General features: G+C 27.7%; 1 protein-coding gene across 2 annotated transcripts; it reads left to right on the forward strand.

Annotated features, from left to right (window-relative positions):
• The first annotated feature begins 398 nt into the window (after positions 1 to 398).
• On the forward strand, positions 399 to 22,265 carry LOC132948355 (ATP-citrate synthase). 2 transcript variants are annotated; one of them, XM_061018785.1, is made up of 14 exons: positions 399 to 815; positions 16,722 to 16,887; positions 16,956 to 17,141; positions 17,207 to 17,397; positions 17,462 to 17,720; positions 17,821 to 18,354; positions 18,418 to 18,597; positions 18,705 to 18,828; positions 18,891 to 19,006; positions 19,073 to 19,269; positions 19,346 to 19,626; positions 20,108 to 20,796; positions 20,861 to 21,134; positions 21,656 to 22,265. In XM_061018785.1, exons 2-14 carry the CDS (start codon positions 16,732 to 16,734, stop codon positions 21,745 to 21,747), a joined length of 3,279 nt encoding a protein of 1,092 aa, XP_060874768.1. In that variant the 5' UTR covers positions 399 to 815; positions 16,722 to 16,731; the 3' UTR covers positions 21,748 to 22,265. The 2 variants fall into 2 exon arrangements, with proteins under 2 accessions (XP_060874768.1, XP_060874767.1); XM_061018784.1 differs by lacking the exon at positions 399 to 815 and adding an exon at positions 12,324 to 12,494.
• The last annotated feature ends 2,803 nt before the right edge of the window (positions 22,266 to 25,068 follow it).

The following is a 25,068-nucleotide window of genomic DNA, read 5'->3' on the forward strand; positions in this document are numbered from 1 at the left end:
TTATTTATTAGACCATAAATTCATAATAATATAATTAAATAAAAACAATTCCAATATTGCTGATATTAATATTGACGCCATCGCATAAAAATTACTCAAATTAGGAAATTAATAATGGGTAATAAATTATGGGCTATTAGGCTTGACGTATGGTTATGGTATATTGGTATAACGTATTTTAAATTTTAATGATTCTATTATTCTAATATGAGTAAATATGACGGGAGTAAAAGAGAAAACCCGCCTGATTGCCTGAAAAACGATTGATCTGCCCAGTGCCCGATTACAGTGTGTCCCGGGTCGGGGCAACCGGGCCACGTTGCCGACACTGTCAGCTGTCCGCCGTGATAAGAACCACTGTGGCCAATTTACCTGCCACATTTCCCGTTGCGGTGGCGTGAGTTGTCGGGTTCTCCTGTCAACCAGTTCCGGGCAATGTGTTAACTGACTGCTTAAGCCACCATCGCTCGTTCGTGTTCCACACTTTTTAACTTTTATCGAATACCGAAAATTTACTATCGCTCCCGTACGGGTTATTCTTCCCATACGTTGACATCGAGTAATAATAATAATAGTTACAATATATACGTCAGTGGTCAGTCGTTTCCTCGTTTTTGAATCGCCGTCACAAATTTATCCCAAGAACAAATTTAATTTAGAAGATATTCGTTTCGCTTTAAACTGCCGGCGCCGACGTCAGACCAAACACATTAATATTACTGTAATTACCGTGTTGTAACACGCCCGCATCAAGGCGTTACGAATAAATCTCGCTCACGTCGAAAAACTCAACTACAGTTATTATTGTTCGCAATGTAAGCATTTTATTTCGTTATCATAACATAATATATAACATTATTACATTATTATTGTTACTTCTTTCGATTGTTATTTTATATAATATAATACCCATTTTGTATTATGTTGATATTGTTCGCGTAGTTATTATTATTATCAACGGATGAATGATAATTTTAGTTTTATTACTACCGACGGACGACGACGATTTGTTCAATTTGTTGTATTATAATTTGTAATGTGTAGACGTCTCGATTTACTTTCGTATTTGGATTTCTTGACCTTCTCACTTAATTGGGTGGTTGCTATCCCCCCCATCTGGAGTATAGCCAATGCATTGATAATAATTTTGTATGATTGTGAAATGAATAAAAAGAATATATCAGCTTATTGTGGTATATCTTAAGGCTAACTGTACAATTTTATTGTAACACTAAGTCATTGAGTAATGACTTATTATTTAGGTGTTGAGATTAATGAAAAATATGATCATGTCAAAGACATCTTTTGCACACAGTTGTGTTGTATTTTATACTATGTATTATTCACAGACCGATTGTTTATAGTTTGCTAAAACTAGTTAGATGAATAAAATTGAGATACAGGTAGTGATTAAGAGGTGTCAGTTGTTTGAATACCTAATATTTTCAAATGTACTAAGCTTTGTATAATATTAATAATAAAATAATCTGATGATTTTACAGTTATTACACGTATCTGTCAACTAAAGTATTAAATCAAGGAATATACCTATTTTATTTGTATTTTAGTGGTATTTTTTCGACATCAGACAAGTTTAAAACAAAATTACATTACCTATGTCATTTTTATTACATATATCAATAATTATAAAGAAATCAATGCATCTTATATATTTAGTACAGGCAGTACAGCCGTAATATTTTTGAGCAAAACAACATAATATACAAGTTTTGTTAACTTTTAGGGCCGTTCTTACAATGTCCAGTAAAGTGTCTGTTAACGCTAACCGACTGATAACAGATTTTATTACCGGTAGAATTCGGTCAGTAACTTTAACCGGACTTTGTAAGAACGGCCCTTAATTAGGTATGTATACAAAGTTACTGACTCTAAGTCAAATATGTAAAATTATAAAAATCGACAAATTTATAAAAAAATCTTTGGTCAAAAATAGACGCAATAGTGTGTGTGCGGTGTACCTCAAATCTCAATGGCTCAAAATGTGCTAAATACAATGCACTTAATAAGGACCGTACACAATTGTATTGCACCCCTTCTATTTCATTACCAAAAACATAATAGGTATATACACTATCACAGTAGTTGTGTAAAATTATCTTTAGGTAGTCTGGCACTAAATTATAATATTTATAATCAAGAATAAGGGAAGTAATTAGGATAGATAATCATTGGTAAAGAGTAATAATAAGTAATAACTATAATGATAACACATCATTTACCAGCTGCATTTTAGATCTATATGATTATTTAATATTTAGATACCTTATAATTAAATATTAATTAACATGATAAATGATAATAACTTGCCTATATTAGTATATTAATAATTTGATGTCACAATATTAGACTTTAACATCAAAAGATATTTTACTTTTTAGTGCAACCTAAAAGAATATTTTATGAGTTTAGAATTTAAAATACTTGAATATTTAAAGTAAAAATATGATTGAAATATTAGAAATATACCTAAAACGTAACACTCAGTCTCAAACATTTAATGTCGCTTCAGTATGTACTGAACTTTTTTCATAACTTATTTTAAATAATAATGATAACTTATAATAGGTAATTAATTAAGTAATTAACAACAAATAATTGGCTATCTAATAAAAATAAACTCTTCAACATTGTTAAACATTTAATTGTGAATTCAGTATTGATATTTCACCGTACATATACATTATATCTTGAAGTACCTAACTAATGAACTTTTTATCTAAACACATAATAAGTTATACCCTAACATTTTATTTTAAAATTGTACTTATCCAATAATGCATTTATTTGTTATTATTTGTTCATACCGATTGTTATACTTATCTTAACACTTTGTGTATACTGGGGTGTATACTTCATGCTTGTCTTAGATATATTAATCAGCAACTCAAGTTCAAATTAAATTTTAATCGAGTAATACTATACCCAAATAAAATCTTGTTTTACGAGGGTAATTTGTCATGTTATTATTTATGGCTTTGAAAGATGTAAAGTACTGTAATATACAATATAGTATAATATTACAATATTTACATTATTTTTCAAATAGCAAATTAAATATTATACTATATTACCTCCCATGTTACCAGGTCTAGGATTTTGCATTGTTTTTTTACGATCTCTAAGACAGCATATTATATACAAAATTTGATTCAGACATCAAGGATTTAAAAATAGTAAATTGTATGTTGTAGTTTTCTGATAGTGTTAAGTGCAATTTATTAATTTATATAGCATCTCTTGCAGTTTTATTAAATCTTGATTATTTTTTGTTGTTTCTATTTTGTAATTACCTACATATAGAAACAATTTTTAAACTACATTTCCTCAGTAGTAACTGGTTATATATTTTGCATTCATACTCTTATTATATAAAGATAGTAGATTATAGAAAGTTTTAATTTTTTGAATGTTTACTTATTTTTGTGTACATATATTATGAAACATAAAATTATAATACAACATTTTTTTTATTATTTCTTTTTATTAGGTAATTTTTTGGTGTAGATACATTTTTAGGTGATTAAAATCCTAGCTCTTGTAATAAATATATAATAATAGATATTGGATAGTAATTTATCATTTATTGTAAGTATACTAGGAAGGTGTCGATCAGGGGCGGACTAACGTTCCACCTAGGCCTGGCAAAAATTTAGGCATTAACTTTTAAATATTTTATTTTTAACTCAAAATTGGGTCAAATTTTCAGTTTCCCTGGTGCCAATTTTTATTCTCAGTCCGCCCCTGGTACCTATATATTCAAATATACCTAGGTAGTTACAAAAAATATTTATACTATACTCAAAATGGTTCAATGTTTATTGAAAGTAACTTGTAGATTTGAAGTACAAGTTGATAATTTTGGTTTTCTTACAATAATTATATGATTACAAGATAAATGGAGAAAACATTAATACAAAAAAAGGAGTTTGTTTTATTGTGTAAATCGATTTATATTATTTTGCTTTTATTCCTTAGCAAAGAAAAAATTATGAAATGTATTAATGGATTATTTTATTATTTACTTTCTAATAAATAAAAAGAACATATTATTTTAATCATTGAACTACATTTTTTCATGTAGCTAGAGGTGTCTAATTAATTTAAACTTTTTCAGTAGAAAATTTGTGGTTAGTCTTATACCTAGGTATGATGGTACATTGGTGCCTACTTTTTTTTTATATAGTTACGTATACAATTATAACTTTACTATAAAATAATTTAAAACCATTATTGATAACTAATAATGTATTTAAAAAAAAAATTTAGTAGGTATAAACTTATTTTACAAAATTGTATTATCTAGCCCATTAAAACATAAATATTTTTTGTTATTATTTTATTTTGTTTATACAAATAATAGAATGAGTTGTATTATTAATTTATTTTAATTTTATCTATCTAAGACAATGTAACTTGCAACACAAAAATATTGCAAATTCTTCAACAATTCTTGACTGTCTATTAAAATATACAGTATATAATTATAGAGGTTACTAATTTGAATTGTAAAATTTGTATCCCTTGTGTGATCCTCCTCGTGTAGTATAATTGTTATTTCATTAAATTCGGCAAGTATTAAATTTTCTGAATTGGCAGTTGTTTAACCAGATATTTATGAATTTAAAATTAAAATATTTATATTAATATATTAGGATAAATATAACAGTTTTACATTAATCGATAAAAATATAATAGTCTCAATTATATTTTTTCTCGGTCAATTTAAGTGTTTTTATAAAATTATAATTATTTGGCTACAAAGCCATAAGCTTGTTCAATAATAAAATAATTCTTAAAAGAAATTTATAGTTAATATTAATCAAAATTAAGTTATTAGATTCTAAGTGGAACGATGAATGTATTGATTTTACAATGATGTGTGTCTGTGTACACGATAAGTAGTCAATGTGAATATTTTTGGTACATTGGGGAGGTAAAAATTTAAAATTCCCAATAGTTTTCAAAAGCACAGAGAAAAACAACATAAAAATTAAGGAAAAACGGGAATTTTTACACAAAATCGATTTTGGTTTTTGATGTAACTCTAAAACAAATTAACAATACATGAAATTTTCACTAGTCGTTTATATTTGCATTTTCTATACACGTTAAAATTTTCAAAATATTTTGATTTGTTTTGAACTGTTAAGGAACTTTTTCTTTTTCCAATTGTATTAGTCTTTTTTTTATCAATGTCAATAAAACTTTATTTGTTGGGTCACAAAGCTTGAAAATTTAATACAAGAGTCCTACTATATTGTTACAATGACATTTGAAAAATATTAAAAATCCTTAGTCACAGTTTTCATTTTTAAGCATTTAAAGTTAAAATCTTGACAAAATACTGAAAAATCACGAAAATTAGCAAAGTTGGGAGCATGAATTGAGAATTCATGAAAAATGTTCTTTTTAAATCTAAGATTTGAAAATGTAATACAATATTCCTCAAAAGTTTGTCTACCTTTAGCAAAAAAAAAATATCTATAAGCAAATCAAATTAAAATTTTATGAGCATTTGAAATTCATATTTTTACAATATTAGATATTCACTTGATTTCTTATGTAGCAGCTTTTTATTTTATTGTTATTCAAAAACGAATAACTGTAGATCCATGAAAATTTTACTGAATGTTTATATTTTCAAATTCTATACACCATACAATTTTGAAAATATTTTAACTCTTTTTGGGATGTAGGTATATGAACATTGTCAGTTTTTAATTTTTTTTTTATAAATATCAATATAATTTTATTTTTTGGGTAAAAGAGCGTGATATTTTAATGCAAGACTCCTGATATATTGTTACAATAGTAGTTGTAAAATATTAAAAATACATTGGCACAATTTTTTTTATAAGCATTTAAAGTTCGAATATTGACAAAATGTATCAAATTTAAAATTTAATAATTATTTTGTAGTTTTAAAATTTAAAACAAGGTTCCACCATAAATAGGTAATAGATAAATTACTTTATTCAAAATAATATCATCAAATATACTTAGTAATATCATAGGCTGACTGACAGTTTTCGCTCAGAATCTTTTCTTATACAATAGTATTATATCATTGAATTCAAATGTAACACCATCCATTACAGTGACCCACTTGTAACCTACTGTACAACTGAGCGACATCCACTTACCAACTTTTTTGTAATTTAATTATATATAACACACTTGAAAATATATTATATTATAACTATTCTGATCTTTCTAAAAAAAAACCTTAACGTACTATTTCAAAGTTGTTCCAAATACTCCTCAATCCTCATAGATCTAATTTTTTTTTTCGGCCATGGAGATCATCTTATATTTCCACTCTCAAATATTCACGAATATTTCCACACATTTTAAGGGGATTCGATACCGTGTTTTTCTGTTTATGTCTAACACACGCGTGACATAGTATTTTAGACGTGTTTTTTGCCAAACATACCAATTGATCTAATGAAGCGATAAGAATTCTAAAAACAAATTTGAATTAGTCGTTAAGTCTACTTGAAATCGACTTTCACACATTTTTGATTTTAACTTTTCCGAAAATTTAAATATAACAATTTTTAAATACTCTTTTTTTAATATGATATTTTTAGGAATTTGGGGGACTTGATGACAAATTCAAATCTGTTTTCAGAATTCTTATCGCTTCATTAGATCAATTGGTATGTTTGGCAAAAAACACTTCTAAAATACTATGTCACGCGCGTGTTAGACAAAAACAGAAAATCACGGTACCGAATCCCCTTAACACACCTTACTAAGCGTCCAACATATCGCTCATTTTTAATTTTTGTCTGAGCACACATTGTATTTTAATGTTCCTGGTTTCTGTGGAGTATCATTTTAATCTCACATATTTTTTTTTACATTAACGAATTAATTATAATTTAAATTATATCAAAATTAAATAAATGAAATTACAATTTATATATTATAATCATATTTCAAGATTATGTTCCCGCCTATCGTCTTTGAATAGCTCACTGTAATGGATGGGCAGGGCCCCTACAAAAAAAGGGGTTGGACCTTAAATACAGGTCCACAGAGGTCTGTTGAATGTTGAAATTAATTTGTAATTTTTGAAATTTTGATAGGAATACTTATATTAAATAATATTATGATATAATATTAACTATTAAGAGGACGTGATACTCGCATATGTTGTCTCTGTCTTACAAGTGCGTAACATAGCAAATTTTACGCTCAGCAAAACACGGGTAGCTCCGTTAATTTAAAAATTAGAGTGAATTGACCTTATAAAATCTAAAGGTAAGAATATTATCTAGGCAACCTTATGGGCTTTTTAGTATATTTTAATTTTAAAGCGAGTTATGAGTATTTTAAGATGTATAAAAATTACAATTTTAAAATACTCATAACTCGCTTTAAAATTAAAATATAATAAAAAGCCCATGAGGTTGCCTAGATAATAATCTTACCTTTAGATTTTATAATAGGTCAATTTGCTATGTTACGCACTTGTAACACGGAGACAACACATGCGGGTATCACGTCCTCTCAAGTCATTTTGTTATTTTAAATAATCCATTTCGGCAAAATGTGACTATGTACATATTTTTGATTTTGTCCAAAAACGTTATTGCTTAAATATTCCCATTTTTCCCAATAATTAAAATAGTAGTTGGAAATTTATTATATCTTTGCCACCTCTCCCCCCCCCCCCCACCAAAAAAAACTACCACCTAGATAGTTTGCTACTATGAACCACCCTCAATATTGAAGATAGAAGCACTTTTTTTCTCCGACAATTGTTGACGGGCACTTACAAAAAACATCATTGTAAACCAAAACATGTATCGCTTAAAATCTAAAAAAATATTATTAAAACGTAATAAAATAATAAAAAAAATTGATTATGTACTAACAACTAATATCTATTATATGTCACACAATTTAGCGTTGTTACACGTATTTATACTCGTATTTATCTTAAAGATTTTCTGGCAGAGTTGTTGAGCGCCTGGACATTTATAAAATGAATAAAAAAGAATGTATATGGTGCTTATATAATTTTAAAACTGTACGTAGTTTTTCAAAAGTTTTTTTTGGTTACTAAAATTAGCCATACATCTGGTATAATTTCGAGTTGACTTCAGCATATTGCATATCCCTCTATTTATTGTAAATTCAACACGTAGGTAAATTGTGTTATACATTTTTCAAATAATTGTGTCAGACGTCAGTAGAAAAGTTTTTGCATTATTTTACTTATTATACTTGTGAATATTATCATGATCAACAAATACATTTAAGCTCATTATAAGATTTCGAAAATATATATTTATTTTTTAAATTTTGGTGTAAGTTACCTACTATTTTAAGAGGACGCCACAACGGTCATAATATTCTATTGTTTTCTCCGTCATATTATATTTAGATACAAGCAAATTAGCGTCCAGTAGACCCAATTTTGTGTAATTAGATTTAATATTAGAATGTACTGACTTACTGTCAAACTTATAGGTACGAACATGATCCGTATTCATAAGTTGGATTTGCTTACAATATTTCATCTTTTTAAGCAAATTATACCTAATGCTTTAATGGAGTACCTATTTACAATAAAAAATGGTATTAAAACTTCCTAAAAAACCAACGTATAATTACAGTTAAATAGTTTAATATGTTCTTACCTTTTACCTTAAAGTTTGATAATAGATAAATTCACTTTGACAACACAAAATTGGTGCTACTGCTCGCTAACCTAAATTTGGTATGTTAGTACTAGTTAAAAAAAAATAGTAAGAGTAGTAAGACGAAGAACCCCACATACGTATTGTAGAGAATCTGTTATTCAAACTTGTAAGTTATTATGAAATTAATCTATTCCGGTCATTTTATTGTGAACGTTTAAAATGTTGATCAAATTTTTGGTATAATAATTCAATATTATTATTAGTTTTTATTTATTTTAGACAGTTTAATACAATTTGCATTTTATTATTCCGTGAAAATTGATTTTATTTAGCTAAATATCTAATCAGGAGATTAGCTGTCAAAGTTTCTCATGAGTGTATACTGTATAGGATGTTAATAACTTTAATAACTTTTGAATACCAATTCTGAGTTTCTAGAAAATTATCCCGATGAGAGTTAATGTCATCGTTTTTTAACAAAACTGTATTGTTATCTCTTTTTGGTTATTAATGTATTCAATATTGTATCAAATATTAATCTATATCATATTATATATGTGTACATAGTCAATAGTAATTAGCTGTAATAATATGTTAGTAAAAAATGATGATTTTTCTAAACATAAAATATTAATTAGGAATATTAAGACTAATTATTTGTTGAAATTTGTAATTATAATTATAATTATAGGTACTTGTAGCTTATATTAAGATTTAATTGATTTATATTTTATTAATAAGAAGTACCTAATAATCATCAACTTAAATATACTTTTGTATCGGTGTTTGATTTAAAGTATTAAATTAATTACAATACTATTTTTATTCCATTGTGTATAAAGTGATTTGGTTATTACTTCTTATTATTGCTACAACAAGACATACACATGAACTGGTTTACTATTTATAATATTGTAATATGGGAAAAGTCGACCGTAGTCAAATTACACCATATGTATATTATACACTACTACAGATGTTACACACGACGTACCTTGTGGTTCGTAAATAATTTAATTATTGGGTTTAATATCAATAATACGTCAGACAGTAATGCGTATATACATTATAAATACGAATTGATGGACTGATACCAGCAGGGTTAGGGTTTATCAATGTCAAGGAGTCCTTGGAGTAACTTTAGTTAATTTATAAGTATCTATTTCTCACACTTGTACTTTAAACACTTCAACATTTAAAATTAAATAAACTTTTTTGCAGTCGACTAATTAGATATTTATGTATTTTTGAATTGGTTATTAGTTATTACCTATAACTTATTATTTATTATATTATAATATTATAATATAGTTGAATTATTTTGAGTTTTGAATCGTAGAGTGAAACTATAGTAACATCAATAGTATGTTTGTACAATTGTACTCGTTGATGTATGTTGACCTTATTATTGATTCAGTATAAATACATTTGTTAGCTTTTCGCATGAAATACTCATATACTTAGGGCTGTTCTTACAATATCCGGTTAAAGTTAACCGGCCGAATTCTGCCAGTAATAAAATCTGTTATCAGTCGGTTAGCGTTAATTGTACTCCTGTTCATTAGTATTATTCGATATCAGTTGTATTGCGACAAATATAATACATAAATAGATAATTCGTTAATCCGTGTTTTGTCCATGTCCTTACATCATATTGTTTACTTTTTCATGTTGACACGTTTTACTTTCACTTTTATCGTTGTTTAATTTATAACTTAAGTGAAATCAGTAAATTAACTTTAATAACAATTCTTTATTAGTTGGGTATCCATTATTGTATTGCCTAAACAGAGAATAAATTCAATTTTGTGATAATATGTGTCTTTAATCGGTAAAAATATATAATGTAATTAAAAATAAATTTATTAGGTATTTATTTTATTAAGTTAGCTTAATTCATTTTACCGAAACTGCTTTAAATAAGTTGTAAATGAACTGTATTGAAAATATATAGTAATTTTATATCGTGTTTTTAATGCAAATATATAATAAATGTGAAATATTTTTAAAATATCTACGTGAGGTATGTGGGACAGGTATTTACAAATAATATATAGCGTGGCATTCGTTCTTAGCGCCTAATATTATTATTTATTACGTTTCTCCTAAAAGCCATATATATAAATTTCCTATTTTAATAACTTATGAAAAATATGACCTTGTTTTTCAACAAGGTCGAAAGAAAAGTATCTAGTACATGCCCGTTATTAGTTTCCTGCTTATTTATAAGTTAAGTCTAACCAGATTCTTACTTGTGGAAAAACTTGTAATACTACATATTATGACATGACTAGTTTTTACAGGCTCAAAATTTGGTTGGATGATACGAAATAATATACCTGCATGTATATACTTGTATTCGTCGATATAGGTATTACTTATATACTACCTATAGTTTTATATTAATTATAGTCTAATTTTGTATTATGATGACAACCTTCAGCTATTAGTTGCAAGCAACTGAGTCTTACTGGTAGTTGGCCTTTGTACTTATTAACTAAATAAATACGCAACACATCCAGCATCTCAAATACAAAACAGTTAAACTTTTTTAAAATTTTTTAATCTTTAACTGTTTAGGTAAAATATTTAATTAATTATGACAAAGGAAGTACTGTTATTTTTAATTAATTTCCTTCGTTAACTTTTAATTAAAACCTTATTAATATTGGATACATAATTGATTACAACTTATATCCATACATTTTTACTCTTGTTAAGTTAAAGTTGTGTACAGCACATTTTAAATATTTTTTTAAATAGGTATAAATGCTAATGTAGGTATACCTATCATTAAAAACATTGATTTTTGTTTTAATAGATATTAAAATGCTGTTATTTTGATCTCACATTCTCACGTCCGTGGTTTTATCGTTTACTGTATAGTACACATGTTTGATAAAATATTAATACTATTATTGAAACTAATTAGGTAGATACTAGGTAGCTACCTAGGTATTAGGTAGCTACGGCACCTAGTTTGAATAAAATAAATAGCTATATCATATTCGTAGGGACATAAGTATTTAAAACTTGCTCATACATTTAAATTGTATAAGTTAATACAAATGAAAAAAATATCTTCGCCAATCTAGAAATCTAAAAACGTCTGTAGAAAATCGTAAATACAACACTGTTCATTATTATACAATTTTAATATATATTTTTTCACACACGAATTCTGTAATAGTATAATATAAATATTCTTATAGATAAAATGTATTTTTAACTTTGAAGCTCATACTAATTTGTAATAATTACTAATTACTGCCCTGTAGAATGTCGTGTATCACATTTTTTCCTTCCAAGTAAGAAATATTACTAATACTTAGATCACGTTTTATTCTTGTTAAAATCCTTTTTTATTTCAAGAGTTAGTAGTGTATACAAATAACGGAACTTTAATAATTATTTTGTACAATCATATTTTAAGAACATTTTGATTTGAATATAAATATGTTTTATTATTTACCCGAAGATTTGCTATCTACAGTTTTTTTATGATCAATTGACCCAACAAAACAGGCTTCTCAGTTTTTAATCATTATTATCTATACCGGTCTAAGTCAATAGGTTATAATATTGCTTTGGATATTGTTGCGACCTTGGTCACGTAAGAAAGGGCGAGCTTAATAACTTTCTCCGATCGTGTTAGTTGTGTTCGCGCTATCGACGGTGTTCACTGTTCGCCTCTGGCTTAGTCGTGAATTGTAATTATTAACTAAATACCGTGTTTTCATAAAAACACAGTCAATATATTTTAAAGATTTCGCTGATCAGAGTCGGCTCATTATCAACATAAACACTATAGTGACGGTAATTTACTTTTTATAAGTTTTTTTTCTGATTTAGGTATATTATTTGAATTGTATAACGTTTAGTTTGTTTGATACATATTATGTTTAATATATATATATATTTTTCGTAATTTTAAGTTGGTATGAAAATTAAACGATACTATAGTGCAGGGCTTGAAACCGTAAATATTATTTTTCTATTTCGGTTTCAGTTATTGGTATTTATTTTTTCCTATTTTAATTTCGGTTTCGGATATCGGTATTTATTTTTTCTGATTTCGTTTTTGGTTTTGAATTTTTTTCAATTTGGGTTTTAATTAGGTATCGGTATTCAAAATCGGTTTCAAGTCCTGAGTGTATCCATCCAGGTACCCATCCTAATTTTCTGTAATTTTCGGAAAATAATTATCATATAGGAGTAGTAATGGAAAAAATGTAATTAATATCGAGAAGCAAAAAATACCAGTGCTTTCAAGATTAGTCAACTAAGGATTTAAGATCTAAGTCATGCCCTAAGTAGGCCCGCCCTCCAGAACTAAAACTTAAAGTAATAACTGATTACAATTACTAAACATTCCGGTTGAATACCAATTAGATATCTACAATGTTGACGTTTTGTGTATTACCCATAATTGTTTGTTGATAATATTGTCTTGAAATATAATGACATCGATGACGGCTTCGTTTTTTTCATCATTATTATGTATAGTATATTTTTTTAGTTTATTTAAACAAAATAGTATATTTACGATCTGTAATATTTGTTATACAATAAGTTAATTTTATAACTTATAAGATTAAAATAACAACATGAAAATCACATGAAGGGGAGGCCCACCATTGTAGAAACCCTCTGACTTGGGGAATTACCTATTATATTATAAATTTTAATCTAACATATTAATTTTGTTACAAATTGTTAGTTTTAAAAATTGTGACATCGGATATTCATATTTTGATATTTTTTAAATGGCTCAAAGTATAATATAATCATAGATTTAATAAAAACAATTAGTTTCAACTATATTTATCAATGACATCTCTAATAAAACAATTTTATTTTAAATAATGAAAGTACACGATACGTCCTGTTATAAGGTTCAGTCGCTTATAAGACACAAAATAGCATGAAACGGTCCCGAAATATCCAATTACATTAAAAAAAGTCAGTTATAAGACTCTCCACTTTGGTTGTAAAACTCATATTTCACAAAAAAATGATTGTTATAAAATGTAGACATTTTTGGTAAAATAAATTTATGTTATTTAGTGTGTTATTTGTGTTATAGTGGTTTGATAATATAATATTTAATGTAATATTGTTTTAAATGATTTGATTTCTCAGTACCAAAATAAGGCAAATTATATATTATTATAAGTACTTTAGTAAATGAAGTAAACAAAAAAATATCATCTGTATCTGAATGTATTTACAAATATATATATATTTTATAACGATACAATAATTACAATCAATTACTTAAACAAGAATTTCATATAATAACTTTATACAATATTGTGTTAGTACATAAATTGTATATCCACTTATTTGAGAGAGTATATAAAATGTATTGATGAACAATAGAAAATCATGGAAACTACATAAATTGTGTTTTATAATATTTATTTTAAAGGCGCGTTCTATTTATATTATTTTTAACGAGTTGTTAATTAATCAATTAAGCATGAATTAAATTGATATATTTAGAATATTCTAATATATTATGTTCATTGATTTGTGCAATATCCTTTTACGTCATACATGATTTATCCTTGTTTCAAACTACAGTCAATATCTAATTTGATGTATAAATTCAAAATATAATATTAGAATAATGGGATATAAAATAAATATTAAGAATCAATGATGAATAACAATTGTTGATATTCACTTTTGCCTAACAGATCATATTATTATATATTTTATTAATTTATTCCTAATATGGATCTTATATATTATATAGAAGTCTGATATATATTTTTAAGAACAATATATAATATTTAAGGTCGTTCAAGTTTACTTATAAGTGAAGTTGACCTTTAATGACCCCTGGTTATCTACATTTTTTATGTACGCCTATATTTTTTTAATACTATAAAAATTGATAGAATAAATTGCTCAATAGTCACTTATAAATTGATGAGTAATTTTTTTGTTTTAATATTTAATGTTTTAAAAAAAAAATGTATTTAACTAAACTTATATCAATTAAAAATTCGGCTTATATTACTATTGGTATCAGTTAATTCTACTACGAACATAAAGCACACTTGATGTCGTGATCTGTTATAAGAAAATTTATAGTAAGAGGTGAACACAGCTCTGCTGTACAGTAGGGTACAAGTGGGCAGAGTTGGTGTATTTTTAAACAGTATATTTTAATAGTTAAAAATTCAAACAATTTGTTTTGTTTAAAACATCGTTTTGAATAGAAAAAAACGGTTCAAAACAAAAAATACAGTTTTTTTTAAAAAAAACACGAAATTCGCTTGGATTTTACATTTTTTTAAACAATTAACAAATGTTTAAAATTTATGTATTAAACATGTTTAAAATATTGTGTTTTAAACATAAAAACCCTGCAAGTGGGTCACTATAATGGATGGTGTTTAATTTGAATTAAATGATTATATTATCATTGTGTTCGAAAAACGATTCTAAGCGGAGGCAGTCAGCCTATATATTGAGTATATTATAATATTCTTAAATTGCAACAAAATAGCTAAAATTGTTATTCTTCATTTAAATATCTAATTTCGTCCAAATTTAATCTTGAAACAGCGATTAAAAAAATGTGGTTACATATTTTTTTAGTTTTGTGGTTACAGAATGAATTACTTCCGTGAAACCTTATTCTTAATTCTAAATTTGTCAAAATTTGAACTTCAAATGCTCATAAAAATTTTATTTCACTTTCCTGTAGACAAGCTTATGAGAAATCTTGTATTACATTTTCATGAATTTCTAACTCAAAATAATTTGCAATTTTGTGATTTTTATTAATTTTGTCAAAATTCGATCTTCAGGCGCTCTCAAAAAATTATTGTAACTTAAGCTCAATTTTTTTTAATTTCCACTAAAAATCACTGACGATGAACCTTGTAATAAATTTTTCTCGACATTAGTTTAAAATAAACTAATAATAATCGACAATTTCATATACCTATAAATAGCTCAATAAAGGTAAAAATAGTTTTATGATGTTTAGAAAATGTTAATATTATTAATATTAAGTGAAAATGTCACGTATCTATACGTTCATTTTTTTTATGGTTATACCAAAAACCAAAATCAATTTTGTGGAAAACCGATTTTGCTTAAAAATTCCGGGTTATCCTTAATTTCAGATTCTAAGTGAAAAAATGAATGTATTGATTTTAAAATGATGTGTTTTTTTTATTTTATTTTTTTTTTATGTGTCTGTCATCGCCTTTAAGAACAGTAAAAATGTTTAGATTTTCTTCAACGGTATCTTTTCTGATAAAAATGTGAATCTAGTAGCTACTCTGAGAAGTAAAAAAATTAAAAAATCCTAATCATTTTCAAAACGCCGTGGAAAACAAAATAAAAATTAAGGAAAACAGTCATTTTAACAAATCGACTCTGGGATTTTGGTGTAACTAAAATAAATTACCGTAGATATATGAAATTTTAACTAAATGTTTATATCCTATACACCATAAGATTTTCAAAATATGTTAACTTGTTTTGTTCAGTTTACGGACATTTTTAGTTTCCAGTTTTTTTTCTATGAATGTCAATAAAATTTTATTTTTTGAGTAAAAAAGCATTTATTTAACATATTATTTAATACAAGGCTTCTAAAATATTGTTACAATGATATTTGAAAAAAAATTATAAATCCATTCACAATTTTTTTATATGCATTTGAAGTTCAAATCTTGACAAAATACGTAAAAATCACGAAAATGTGTGAATTATTTTGGGATCATAATTCATATTAATTAAAATAAAAACAGTAATTTTGACAAATCGATTTTGGTTTTGGTGTACCTAAAACAAATTACCGTGGATATATGAAATGTTTACTAAATGTTTATATTCTATACACCATGATGTCCATTAGATTTTCAAAATATTTTGACTTTTTTCGAACTGTTTATGGACATTTTCAATTTTTTAAGTTTTTTTTTTCTATAAATGTGAATAAAATTGTTTTGTAATGTAATATTATTATAATTATTTATGTAATTTACTAATTACCTAAATTTTATATTATTTCAGTTGATTCATAATGTCAGCCAAAGCAATAAGTGAAGCAACCGGAAAAGATATCATAAACAGAAATTTAGCTCCATTAACATCTGCTGTGAAATGCCGGTTTGCTTCAGTTAATGAAAGCACAAAATGGGAAGACCTCGTGCTGGATAACCCATGGCTTAAAGCTGAAGTATTCATTTTAAATATTTTATTTTTAATTAATATTTATAATATTTTATAAACATTTTTAATTTTTAGAGCTTAGTTGCAAAACCTGATCAATTGATCAAACGTCGTGGTAAATTAGGATTGATCAAAGTAAAAACTGACTATTCTGGAGCTAAACAATGGATTCTAGAGCGTTTGGGAAAAGACCAACAAATTGGTCGGGCCAATGGAAAATTGAAAAATTTTATTATCGAACCATTTATTCCTCACAAAGCTGTATGTATAATTTATGTTTGTTTCTTTAAAACAAATTAATATATCTAAAGAATTTTTATGTATAGGATGAAGAAGCATATGTATGCATCTACTCTCATCGTCATGCTGATACAATTCTTTTCCATCATGAGGGTGGTGTAGACATTGGAGATGTTGATGCTAAAGCATTAAAACTTGAAGTACCAATTGGACAAAGTGTAACAGAGGAACAAATCTTGGAAAAGCTATTGACCAAAGTCAGCCCAGCCAAACAAAAGTAAAATCATTGTAAAATAACAACTAATACATTTTTATAATTCATAAAAATTAATTTATTTTAGAACCATTGCAACATTTATAGTTGCTTTATACAAAATGTATGTTAACCTGTACTTCACATATTTGGAAATCAATCCATTAGTAGTAACAGATAGTGCTATATACATCTTGGATTTGGCTGCAAAAATTGATTCTACTGCTGATTTTATTTGTCGTGCATCTTGGGGTGAAATTGAATACCCACCACCATTTGGACGGGATGCTTTCCCAGAAGAAGCATACATTGCAGATTTAGATGCTAAAAGTGGAGCTTCACTGAAAGTAAATCATAAAAAAATTAGTATTTTTGCCTTTTGGTTATATTCATTTCAACTTATAAAGATTTTTCAAATAATTTCAAATTGTTTTTTGTTTTATTTAGTTAACAATTTTAAACAAAAAAGGACGTATCTGGACAATGGTTGCTGGCGGTGGTGCCTCTGTTATTTATGCTGATACCATTTGTGATTATGGTGGTGCTAGCGAATTAGCCAATTATGGAGAATACAGTGGTGCTCCATCAGAACAACAAACTTACGAGTATGCAAAAACCATTTTGAGTTTAATGACTCAAGAAAAACATCCCGATGGTAAAGTTTTAATTACTGGAGGTGGTATTGCCAATTTCACCAATGTAGCAGCAACATTCAAAGGTATTGTCACAGCTTTGACAGAATACCAGACTAAAATTTTAGATCACAATATCACAATATACGTTCGTCGTGCTGGTCCCAATTACCAAGAAGGTCTTAGAATTATAAGGGAAGTAGGAAAGACTTTACGTATTCCCATTTATGTATTTGGACCAGAAACCCACATGACAGCTATTGTTGGGTATGCTCTGGGTAAAAAACCAATACCAAAAGAAACTGAACAAGAATCTGTAACAGCCAATTTTCTCTTGCCTGGTGGACAGGTAAGATAATACACTTATTATACAATTAAATTAATTGTTAGTATTACAAAAAAAAATGTTTAGGACTCAAATTCTGTGAATGCACAACAAGAAGTTGTTGATGGTTCTAAAAGTGGTGCCACAAGCCCAACAGTAACATCAACTGTACGACCTAAGATAACTTCAACGGCTCCTTCTGTAAAACCTTTGTTTGGAAGCAATACTAGAGCTATTGTTTGGGGAATGCAAACTAGAGCTGTACAGGTAAATGATAACTATCATATTTTGTTTTTGTTCATTTTTTAATGCGCTGTCTTGTTAGGATTAAGTTTTAACTAATTAAAATATGATTAACTTATTTTATTTTCCAGAGTATGCTTGATTTTGATTTTGTTTGCCGAAGACATGAACCGTCTGTTGCATGCCTTGTATATCCATTCACTGGTGATCATAAATTGAAATTTTACTGGGGTCATAAAGAAGTTTTAATTCCTGGTAAGTGATACCTATATATCCATTAGAAATATCTAAGCAAACTAATTTTTTTTTATTTCTAGTGTACAAAAGAATGGAAGATGCCATGTTGAAGCATCAAAATGCTGATGTCTTGGTAAACTTTGCATCTTTGCGATCTGCTTATGACAGTACAATTGAAACTCTTAATTATCCTCAAGTAAGACTGAAACAATCTATGGTTTTACTATCTTTACATAATTTAATATTAATGAAAATTGTATAGATCAGAACTATTGCTATTATTGCTGAGGGCATTCCTGAAAATATGACAAGAAAATTAATATTGTTGGCTAATGAAAAGAAAGTTACGGTTATTGGACCTGCCACTGTTGGTGGATTAAAACCGGGTGGTTTTAAGATTGGTAACACTGGTGGTATGATGGACAATATTTTACATTCCAAATTATATAGAGCAGGAAGGTAATATTTCAACTTATACAGCAATTCTTAAGAATTATTAAAATTATGTAAACAAAATTAATAATTGTGTTTATAGTATTGCATATGTTTCTCGATCTGGTGGTATGTCTAATGAGTTAAATAACATAATCTCAAGAACAACTGATGGTGTTTATGAAGGAGTAGCTATTGGCGGTGACCGTTATCCAGGCACCACATTTATGGATCACATCATGCGATACCAAGCAGACCCAGAAATTAAAATGATAGTACTTTTGGGTGAAGTTGGAGGAACTGAAGAATATGAAGTTTGTGAAGCCTTAACTCAAAAGAAAATCACAAAACCACTTGTCGCCTGGTGTATTGGAACTTGTGCCAGTAAGTACACTTCTTCATAGGCTTTAATCGGACCATTAAGGACCATCATCATATTTATTATTATCTATTATCTTTCTCTTCTCTCTATTAGACACCGCTTCCACTTTCTGCAATGTATTAATTTTCTAGATCTTTGTCTACTGTATCATACCATTTTTGCCGAGGTTTTCCTTTTGATATTTTCTCCATTAATTTGTTTTTCATGACTTCTTTATGAGTAGGTCCTGCCCATACCAACCTCTTTCTGACTAAAAACTACCATACACCTAGCTTATTATACAGTTGTTGTAAGCTTTCATTTGTTATTCTATGAAAACTTTCATAGTCATTATTTTATACCAGTTCATATATTTTCAGTATTTTTCTTTCAAAACCCTGTAGTTTTCTTTTTCTCCTTGGTTGCTTGATCACGTCTTGTGTTCGTATGATTATTAGACTACAAAATAAAAATATATTTAAAAACAATATGTAATTTTATCAGGTATGTTTACGTCTGAGGTTCAATTTGGTCATGCTGGTTCATGTGCCAACTCAGATCAAGAAACTGCTACTACCAAAAATGCTAGCCTTCGAGAGGCTGGTGCGTTTGTACCAACTTCATTTGACTTTTTGGGTGATATTATTCATGATGTTTACAAGAAATTGGTGAAAGAAGGCGTTATCATTCCTCAAGCTGAATTACCACCACCAACTGTTCCAATGGACTACTCTTGGGCACGTGAACTTGGCCTTATCCGTAAACCCGCTTCATTTATGACTAGTATTTGTGATGAACGTGGACAAGAGTTATTGTATGCTGGTATGCCAATCAGTGATGTTCTAAAGGCAGATATGGGTATTGGAGGAGTTATATCGCTTTTGTGGTTCCAACGTTCTTTGCCGCCATATGTGTGCAAATTCTTTGAAATGTGTCTTATGGTAACTGCTGATCACGGACCTGCTGTATCTGGTGCACACAATACTATTGTCTGCGCAAGAGCTGGTAAAGATTTAGTTTCATCTTTGGTTTCTGGATTGTTAACAATTGGAGACAGATTTGGTGGTGCATTGGATGGAGCAGCTAAACAATTTACTGAAGCATATGACTCTGGATTGATTCCAATGGAATTTGTGAACCAAATGCGTAAGAAGGGATCACTCATCATGGGAATTGGTCATCGTGTAAAATCCGTAAGTCATTAATTTTTCTAACAAATATAAATGATTACATTAATCGTGGATAATTATTTTTTAGATCAACAATCCTGACATGAGAGTAAAGATCATAAAAGAATTTGTTTTGGAAAACTTCCCAGCCACACCATTATTGAACTATGCTTTAGAAGTTGAAAAAATCACCACATCTAAAAAGCCCAATCTTATATTGAATGTTGATGGATGTATAGCTGTATCATTCTGTGACTTGTTGAGACATAGTGGAAGTTTCACACGTGAAGAAGCCCAAGAGTACATTGATATGGGCTCAATTAACAGTTTGTTTGTACTTGGAAGAAGTATTGGATTTATTGGTTAGTAGTATACCATATTATGAATGATATTTTAAGAAGGTGTCAGTTCAATATTTGTTTTTTCTTTCACACCAACGCTCAACATAAATAAAACGTATTCATGTAAAATATTTTTATGATTTCCGGATAAGCTTGAAAGAAAATCCCCTATTCCAAAAATTGTAGACGATAATATTTTTGAAGGTTTAATATAGGAAATTTATATTTTATTATTGATTTACTTTATATAAAATTTTAAAAATAAAAAAAAATTAAATATTGAAACTGATATTAAATTGTTTTTAAACAATATTTAGACAAATTATTATGTCATACTCTTAAAATTATTAATCTCTATCATTTTTGTAATCGATAATGAATTACTTTTAAATTACTCCCCGTCCACCTCCTAAAAAAAGAAAAAAAACAAATGATTGCGTTTTGTGTGGCCAGAGAGAGAAAACAATCAGTCCACTGACCTCCTCTCAAGAAGTATTAAAACATATTTTCAATTAATATTCAATTTTTTTCTGTATTTTTAGGACATTTCATGGATCAAAAGAGATTAAAACAAGGACTTTATCGTCATCCATGGGACGACATCTCTTATGTCTTACCAGAACAATATAACTAGGAGAATTTTTTTAATTTTGTTTTCTATTTTTAATTGGTCGACAAGTGAACAAAGCCATTTGCGCTGTATAAAACGCCAATAGAAGTTTTGGTTGCGCACAATTTATTACCTGATAAGTCTACACACAAACATTTTTCCATCTCAGTTTCAAATATTTAATACAGTTTTGCATTTGATTAGATATCAATATTAATAATTATTACTCTGTACATAATAATAACTATTTATTCATTGGGTTTATAATTTATATGTAAGCCTATATAAAAATTGCAAACATTTTAATGCACCATCTTATTTTTTGTTGGTCCTTACAAAGATTTTTTTTAGAAATTGTTTAAGATAAAATAAGTTTGTTATTATTGATTTGATTATGTATTGACTTAAATAATGGTGATAATATTCAATTTTTAGATTTTTATTTTCGTATTTTTAGTGTTATTTCAGATGTAAACTCTCACACCGGTCTGAAGTGTCTAATAAATTTCTCCAACTTCTTAGTTGGTAGAGACTATACCTTACCTTATTTTTAGCCATATTTTAAACCTCAAATTTCCAAGTGTACTGATTTAAACTTTTCTACTTGTTTAAAGGACCAAGGTCTAAGAGGATAAATAAACATACACATAATATAAACACTTGACCATACATTTGATATTTTAATCAAGTGTATAGTACTCAAATTTTTATAAGTTATAAGTGATGTGCTTTTATAAATAGGCAAATATTACAAATAATAAATAACGAAAAATATAGTTTTTGGTTTAGCCATTCTTAAAAAGGGTAATAAGGTGATATGTAAGAAAAAATATGCACTATGGACGTGCCTACATTTTTATACAGTTCTACAGTTAATAAAAATCCTTTTTGACTAAACTATTTAGATGTCATATGGTATTTAATTGTATATCAATTCTATTGTGACTACACCAATAATATCATAATATTGTAAAAAGTAAAAAGTAAAAAAAAAGGAGCTATTGTGTGTTACTTACTTACTTGGCTGTGTCAGTAGGTTACAAGTGAGTCACTTTAATGGATAGTGTTAATTTTGAACTCAATGATAAAATATCAGTGTATACGGAAAACGATTCTGAGCGAAGACAGACTGATATATTACTATTTATATACCTATTTACAAGGAACCTTGTTTTATATTTTCAGTCCTAAGCTATAGATAATAGATGTTAAGATACGGTTTCCCTGCAGTGTCAGATAGACGTCTAGATGTCTAGACGCTGCAAGGAAAACGTACCTTTACACATTTTTAACTACAAAATCATTTTTAAATTTTGTCAAAATTCGAACTTAGAATGCTTATAAAAAAAATCGTGCCTATGTATTTTTAATATTTTTGAACTGCTATTGTATCAGTACATCAGGGGACTTGTATTAAATTTTCACGCTTTTTGGCCCAATAAATAAAATTTTATTGATATTTATAGAAAAAAAAATGGAAACTTGTCAAAACGAGTTAAATTATTTTCAAAATGTTATGGTGTATAGAAAATGAGAATATAAACATTCAGTGAAATTGTCATGAATCTACAATTATTTGTTTTTGAATTACAACAAAATAAGAAAATGGCTACTTGAGAAATCAAGTGAAGTTGTAAATATCCAATGTTGTAAAAATTTAAACTTCAAACGCTCATAAAAATTTGATTTGACTTTTATGGACATTTTTTTTTTTGATAAAAGTAGAAAAACTTATGAGGAATCTTGTATAATATATTTTAAAATGTTCGTGAATTTTACGTATTTTGTCAATATTTGAACTTGTGACTGGATATTTAATATTTTTTATTTGTCTGAAACAATATATTATGAGTAGAGAAATAGAAAACAATATGTAAAACAAATCATGAAACTTGTATTAAACAATAAACATAACTTTAATATCAACAGGGGGGGACGAGGTGGCCGAGCGGTATAACGCGACGGATTCGGCACAGCCGGTCCGAGTTCGATCCTCGACCACTGGGCGGCATTTTTCTCCGTGCAAGTCACGGTGTCCGGAGAACAAGTGCCGCCATCCCCCCACCCCGGGGCACGGCAGAAACCTACGGGTGCCCCATTAGAAATTCTGCCAAACACAACACACACGTGTACTAACCTACCCAATATAAAACCTACCAAACCTACCCAATATAAAACCTACAGTACCCTCCCCACACCCAATGGCCTATGTTGCCGCGGGTTACTCAATAAAAAAAAAAAAAAAAAAATATCAACAGATATACATACTATATTATGTTTTCGATATAATTGCATTTATCAAAATAAAACAAAAAATTAATAGTTTATAATAAACAACAGAACAAATAATAAAATAAACAATACATCTTTTATAAAACAATAAAACTTAAATAAATAACAAAACTATTTGCACTTTGCAGAATACTGAATAATATAGCAATACGCCAATAGGTACATGATAATAATTTAAATGTAATTAAAATTCGGAACATATAAATTTAACTAAGCGAGTGTATGTTGAATTGAATTAAAAAAATAATACGTAGAAATATACAACCATTATAATATTGAACGCGATTATTTGTGCATGTTTAATACAGTGTAAGTGTACTAGGCAGTAACAGTGATGTATTGGTAATTTTTTCTAAAATATACGCTTAGTACATAAGCTCAAAAAAAAAAATGTCCAACCAAACCTAAAATTAACTTATGGTAGGTCGTGGAGTATACCACCGCGCCTTTATATGTCAATTTATTTATCTAGTCCTCCCCCACCCCCCCCCCCCCCCCCACCCCAGAAAAATGATTTTAGACATATTTACGCCATGCATCAGGATCAGATGGAGTTAGAAGTTTAGAACAGTGCTTGGAAAGTTCCTTTAAAAAAGGAACTATAGTTCACGTCCACGTTACTCTTGTTAAAAAGGAACTAAATCCTTTACCGTTCCTGTCTTGAATCTAACTAGTTCCTTTTTAATGTGACGTAAAATAAAATAAAAAACAGGTACATCGTACATGTTTATACTATAATTGTTTTAATTTAAAAATTTTAAACATAACACATTGTTATTTAGACATTTAGTAATAGTTTTAATTTATATAATTAATAAACTGTATAAATAAACCGCCGCGACAGAAATAGGTACAGGATTGATATTTTGTAAACATTATCAATAATATCGTATACAGGTTTATTGTTATAGCTCTTCATATTAGTTACTACATTTTAAAAGAAGTTATACATTTTAGATTCTGAGCGAAGCGATGAATGTATTGATTTTACAATGATGTGTTTTTTTTTTGTGTCTGTCATCGCCTTTTAAGACAGAAAAAATGCTTAGATTT

The sequence above is a fragment of the Metopolophium dirhodum genome, chromosome 7 (genome assembly GCF_019925205.1).
Source record: "Metopolophium dirhodum isolate CAU chromosome 7, ASM1992520v1, whole genome shotgun sequence".
Lineage (NCBI taxonomy): Eukaryota > Metazoa > Arthropoda > Insecta > Hemiptera > Aphididae > Metopolophium > Metopolophium dirhodum.